This window comes from Parasteatoda tepidariorum, chromosome 4 (genome assembly GCF_982258835.1).
Source record: "Parasteatoda tepidariorum strain Cologne lab strain chromosome 4, Ptep-v5.0, whole genome shotgun sequence".
NCBI classification, from domain to species: Eukaryota; Metazoa; Arthropoda; class Arachnida; order Araneae; family Theridiidae; genus Parasteatoda; species Parasteatoda tepidariorum.
The window spans coordinates 10,247,961-10,254,061 of NC_141758.1; the positions used below are offsets into that span (position 1 = coordinate 10,247,961).

At 36.5% G+C, this 6,101-nt stretch overlaps 3 protein-coding genes across 3 annotated transcripts; all 3 read right to left on the reverse strand.

Annotated features, from left to right (window-relative positions):
- Positions 1-748: 748 nt before the first annotated feature.
- On the reverse strand, positions 749-2,119 carry LOC147810669 (uncharacterized). The gene has a single exon (XM_087160461.1). It carries the CDS (start codon positions 2,117-2,119, stop codon positions 749-751), a length of 1,371 nt encoding a protein of 456 aa, XP_087016587.1.
- Positions 2,120-2,483: 364 nt separating this feature from the next.
- On the reverse strand, positions 2,484-3,896 carry LOC147810670 (uncharacterized). The gene has a single exon (XM_087160463.1). The coding sequence runs from the start codon at positions 3,894-3,896 to the stop codon at positions 2,484-2,486; it is 1,413 nt and encodes a 470-aa protein (XP_087016589.1).
- A 602-nt stretch (positions 3,897-4,498) lies between these two features.
- On the reverse strand, positions 4,499-5,386 carry LOC147810671 (uncharacterized). Its single transcript, XM_087160464.1, has one exon. The coding sequence runs from the start codon at positions 5,384-5,386 to the stop codon at positions 4,499-4,501; it is 888 nt and encodes a 295-aa protein (XP_087016590.1).
- Between the last annotated feature and the right edge of the window lie 715 nt (positions 5,387-6,101).

The window sequence follows — 6,101 nt, forward strand, 5'->3', positions numbered from 1 at the left end:
GCAGCACTTATTGCAGCGCGTGGTGGCTGCACCAAATACTGATTTCGGACGCTTAATTTGTTTCTTTTGTTTTGAAAATTTCATCATTTATTTGTATCAGTACAAGTCGTTTCTGCATTAAATTTCATTTGATTCTGATGATTCTTTCATGGTGTTGCATTTTCTACAAACAGCAGTTTAAATTAATTACAAACCATTTGCAGAGTAAAGCTATTTTATTTTAAGATTTAACGAAGTATTAGCTACCAATATTCCTTTAGAGAAAAACAAACATCAGCGTCTTCCCCTGTTGCAGACTTGTCAACTTGCTCAGAACTGCGGATAAATATTTTTTAGTGAAAGCCTTTGAATATGAAAGCATAGTTTAGTAAACTCAATTTATAGCATTTTTACCCACCACTGCTTATAAACAAATCATCATCATATAAAACACCACTTTAACAATACTATTTTTAAATATAAAAGATGGGGTTATCCGATAAAATCTACCCGATTTAATTATATTCGAAACTGGTAAAAATGGCATATTATACACTCATTGTAAAATAACAAATGAGACAAGCACACAAGGGCTTAATAACAAAACAAAACTTTTAATAACAAAGAGTAAATAATTTTACATCCGCCGTTGGCGGTTTCCAGAAAAGTTATTGAATAATAATAATGGTAGTTGAAAATATTTTCCTCAGATGGCGCTAGCTGTATCGCAACATCCTCCCCCCCCCGTTTTGAGAGGGCTGTGACCAACTCAAAACGAGGTTAAAAATCTTTTGGGCACTTTAATCGAACGTCCAAAGCGGGTAACTTGGGCAGAAGACTGTTCAGGTTTTACATCAGCAGGAACAGAAGGCAACATCTTATCAGCATTTTGGTCTTTCATATTCTGATTAACTGCTAAAGAAATGGGTATTTTGGCCCTTTTCTGTAAAAGGCAATTTAATTTGTTAGCAGAAGGGAGTTCTAAAGAATAAATTCTTTGAATGGGCCTCAACATTTCTCCATTTTGAGCTTTCAGTCTTACAGTTCGAACTTTCCCATCTTTACCAGGGATAAGCTCTATCACCCTGGCTAATGGCCAATTCAAACGCTTCTTAAAGTCATCGCCAATGAGAACGACCTCACCAACCGAAATATCAATATTTTTGCCCTTTAAATTTTGTTTCAAAATTAACTGTCCCAAGTACTCCTTTCGGAAACGTTTTCTTAAGGATTCTATAAGCTGGACTCTATATCGAATTCGCTTGCGACAATGCTGAGCATCGACCATATCGATATCAATTACTTTAGTTTCTGAGTTATCTAAAAGAAACATAGCTGGTGTAAGAGGTTCTAAATCGGTTGAGTCTTCGGACAGATAGGTGAGCGGTCTAGAGTTCATAATTGACTCGATGTCGTATAATACCGTTTGCAACTCTTCATAGGTCAAAACAGCTCTTCCTAGCGTGCGTTTCAAAAGATCTTTAAGTGTCCGAATCAGGCGTTCCCAAAAACCTCCCCACCAGGCTGCTGACGGAGGGTTAAATTTCCAATTTATATGGTGTAACTCTGCCTCTCTCAAAACTTTATCCCAATCAATTTCATTCAAATCATTGTATGCCCCCTTGAAGTTAGTGCCATTATCTGAATACATTTTTCTGGGACGACCTCTTCTGGCGACAAAACGTCGAAAAGCCAAAAGAAATGAATCTGTACTTAAAGAGGTCACTAACTCTAAGTGTACAGCGCGGTATATTGCGCAAGTAAACAAAACAACCCATGTTTTGCTACCTTTCTTAATGTAGAGGGGTCCCGCAAGATCCACTCCTACAACCTCAAAAACATATGCATCCTTCACACGGTCCTCAGGAAGAGAAACAGGCTCGGTGAAATGAGCTTTAGCGGTATACCTTTTGCACTTTATACAGCTCTTTAAAATATTTCGAATTGCTTTTCTACCTCTCACAATCCAAAATTTTTCGCGAATGATGCTCAACAATATTTGAGTACCAGCATGATAGTTAACACAATGATAATACTCGATTAATCTCTGTGTAAAAATACACTTTTCGGGCAAAATTATAGGAGATTTAAAATAAGGGGTGTCGATTCTTTCAGTTATGCGAGTTTTTACTCTGATCATACCCTCTGAATCTTTGTAAACATTATATACAGGTATTTCATTAGGAAAAGGAAAAAACTTTGATTGAACAATGTTGATTAAACTCTTTTCCGCTGATTCAGTTTCTGCTAGGGTCAAGTTGCCTACAATTCTAGATTTCTTTTGAACGCGACAATTGTTAACGAAGCGCAATACCCAAGCAACAAGTCTGATTATTGATGGATAGCTAGAAAACTGGTGTTTCCTCCTCAACCGAATTAAAATTACTAAGCACTACCTTTCTTCTCTCTAAATCTACTTCCTTTTCGCAAAAAATCTCATTGCAAGGCCAGTTACTCGAAGTTTCTAACAACCATGACGGTCCTCGCCACCACTGTAACCTTGCCTACTTTTTGGGAGAACATCCACGTGAAACGAGGTCAGCAGGATTAATATCTCCCGGGACATGCCGCCAATCATTAGGCGAAGTAATTTGCCTAATCTCTTTAACTCGATTAGAAACGAAAATGGACCACTCCCCCTGCTCTTTTATCCACCACAACGCAACCATTGAGTCGCACCAAAAATACGTTTTCATAGTAGGGATATCAAGAGCTAAACGAATGGAAAGGGCCATTCTTGCTCCAATACAACAAGACATAAGTTCGAGTTTAGGAATAGACATTTCTTTTACGGGTGCGACTCTAGTTTTAGCGCGTAATAATGGAATTTTAACATTACCAGAATTTTCAGTTTTCATAAATACACATGCACCGTATGAAGTTTTGCACGCATCCACAAATACATGTAATTCCGAAGAATCATTAATTTCGACATAACGAGGTATTTCGATGTGCTCAAAAAAGGATATTTCACCTATCCACGTAGAAAATTCTTTATTCATTTCTGGCGGTATTAAGGAATCCCAACTAAGCTTATCCTTCCACATCTTCTGCAATAATAATTTAGGCTGCAAAGTACTCGGACACAATGTACCTATAGGATCGAAAAACCGCTGCACATACGATAATACAGTTCTTTTTGTAAATGTTTCGTTACGATCTAAATCATTAGTAAAGTTGCATCGTAAAGTATCTCGATCCAAATTCCACTTAATACCCAGTAAGGAAGTATCACCAGAAGACTTGGATAAAAGAGGATTTGCTATATTACCTTCCCAACCTCGCAAATTAAAACAAGCTGTTTTCATTAATTTTTTAGTCTTAATAATAAAGTTTTCTAATTCTGTGACAGTGTTAACTCCCGTGACGCAATTGTCGACGTAAAAAGCATGTCGGAGCTTGGGAACAACAACGGAAAATTCATCGGAAGCGTTCTCCAGGAGATGACTTAAAGAAGCCATTAGCAAAAAGGGACTCGTGGTCACACCAAACACAACTCTACAGTGTCTATAAGCAATGGGATCACCTGTCTCAGATGGAAAGAAAAATCGTAAAAAATCTCGGTGCTGAGGGGATATGCTTAGCTGCAAAAAGGCTTTTTCTATATCAGAAGAAAGACCTATTGGAAATAATCTAAACCTGTCAATAATATCAGGAATCAATTCGATCAAATTTGGGCCTTTGACCAAACAGTCATTTAAAGATGGTTGATTGCACTGTTTGGCTGAGGCATCAAATACTGGACGCAATTTAAATGTCTCGCTAGATTGTTTGATGACAGGACGATGGGGCAAATAATGGCAAGGTTCATTAATTTCACTTTCAGGAACCTTTTCTATAATATTTATCTCCTGCCAGTTTTTAAAAACATTGATATAATCATTCAAATAACCATTTGCTAAAGAGCGTTTACACATACGTTTACACAGCGTTTACGTGACGCTTTAAAGTTAACTGTTTGTTATCAAGCAAAGTAGTTTCACTTTTAAATGGAAGTAAAAGTTCATATCTTCCATTCGGAAGAATAGTTAAGTTATCTTTATACTGCTCAATAGCTTCCGAAAACATTAATCTCTGTTTAGAATTATCATATGGGTCTCTAATACCTATTACATCGAGATCACAAAGCTTATTTACATTTAAAGTTACTGAATGCAATACACATACATTATCACATAGGATACAATTGGAATCAACAGATATTGATTTACCATTATTTATATCTGCATAAACATTATTTATTTTACCAGTAAGAGTATTACCAAGTTTTGTCTGAACAACCATTAAACCTGATTTTAATGCTATTGATTTACCAGTAAACAATTTAGAGGTAATGTCTGCTCCAAGAAGCAGATCTATTTCAGAATCATTAAAATTAACATCGTGAATATCTATGTTTCTTTATTGCAATTCTTTTAGCGTAACAGAATCGTTAGCTCGAGGAACAAAACCACAAATTTATTTTTTCTTCAGAGAGGACTTCTAGTTTAAAACAAAAAGTGTTTTCCAAATTATAAACTTAAATCATGAACCACTCATGGTCTTTAGGTTTGGTTTCGTTACCTCCAAATAAACCGTGAATAAGTGTTTGTTTACCCTTGGGTTTCAAACACAATTTTTTAACAATTTTAGTACTCAAATATGAGCGCTGCGAGCCAGTATCTAAAATGGCTCGTATATTACACTCACTTTTCTTATTTTTAACTTTTACTATCAGAGTCATAAGAAAAACAGTTTTAAAATCATAAGCAGGGGCACTGCTATTGGCTAAAGATGACACTTCCTCAGTTTTAGGTTCATTGTTCTTCATTTCTCGATCAGGACACATCAAAATAAAATGATTTTTATTACAAATAATGCATCTAATCTTCATCCTACATGTACGAGCAGTATGTCCCAATTTAAGACAGGAGACGCAAGCTTTTTTGTTGTAAATTACCTTTCTCCTTTCTTCTAAACTTAGCTTTCGAGCAAAATAGCAATCTTGGGAAAGGTGCTTTTTCCCGCAAAAGAGACAGATAAAATTGATCTTACCTGTATTATCAGGCGTAGTGCTTACCAATGCAGCTGTGGTAGATAAATCCATTTTCTCTACAACAGGCTCTTTCTTCTTAGTAGAGGTTCCAAAGCCAGCCCGAGCGAGGACGACAAGCTCCTCACCCTTCACCTCTTGCTGTAAAAAGTTCATTAATTTTTGCAAAGATCTTTCCCCTTGGTCAGAAGAACGACTTCTTTCGTATGCAATCAAAACAGTCTCCGGCAAAGAAGATTCTACTAGTGGCATTAGAAAATCTCCGTAATTGCTCTGTGTACGCCCTAGGCTTTCCAAGGCCCGTATCTTTCCTTCCAATTCATCGTACAATGCAGGTAAATCAGTTTTGGATCGACCAGATATAGCATTTTTCATTACAAGTGATTATAAGTCCCGGACATAAACTTGCACCAGTAAATCTGTCCGTCCGAAACGCTCTTTTAACTGTTCAATGGCTTTATCGTAGTTCTTAGCCGTTGCAGGGAAGCTGCCGACAACCCGGGCCGCTTTTGACTGCGGCTCTAAAGACGACAACAAATACTGAAACTTATCCTCCTTCGACAAAGTTTCGTCGGAATGAATTTTTTCATATTGGCTCCAAAAGCCTAAGAAATCTTTTAATTCACCACTAAATTTACGTAGCTCAATCTGTGGGAGTTTATATTTTCTTTGAACTACATCTGTTTTACTTAAATGTTCAGTCAATTTGGAACAAATTTCTTGAAATTTGTCACGATATTCTTCAGCTTTTTCAAAGTCCGACTCTTATTCTGTGTCAGCATTTTCCAAGAGAAGAATACAATTAGAAACTTCTTCTTGGCAGTTCGCCAACCGCTCAAATTTGTCCTTCAATTGGAGCTCGTAAATCGAAAGCGTTTTTATATTACTTTCCTTAGTATCCAATTCAGCAACATTGAGCACGTCTTCAATATTTTTCACACATAGCGAAAAAGAAGTTCTTAGTCCTTTTCTTTTCGCTTTTAATTGAAATAGTTCCATATTAGCACAGTTCAGAAAAATTCAGTCTCGAAATTAATATATCAAATATCGGGTCCCTGTTCGGTCGCCAGTTATTTAACAATACTATTTT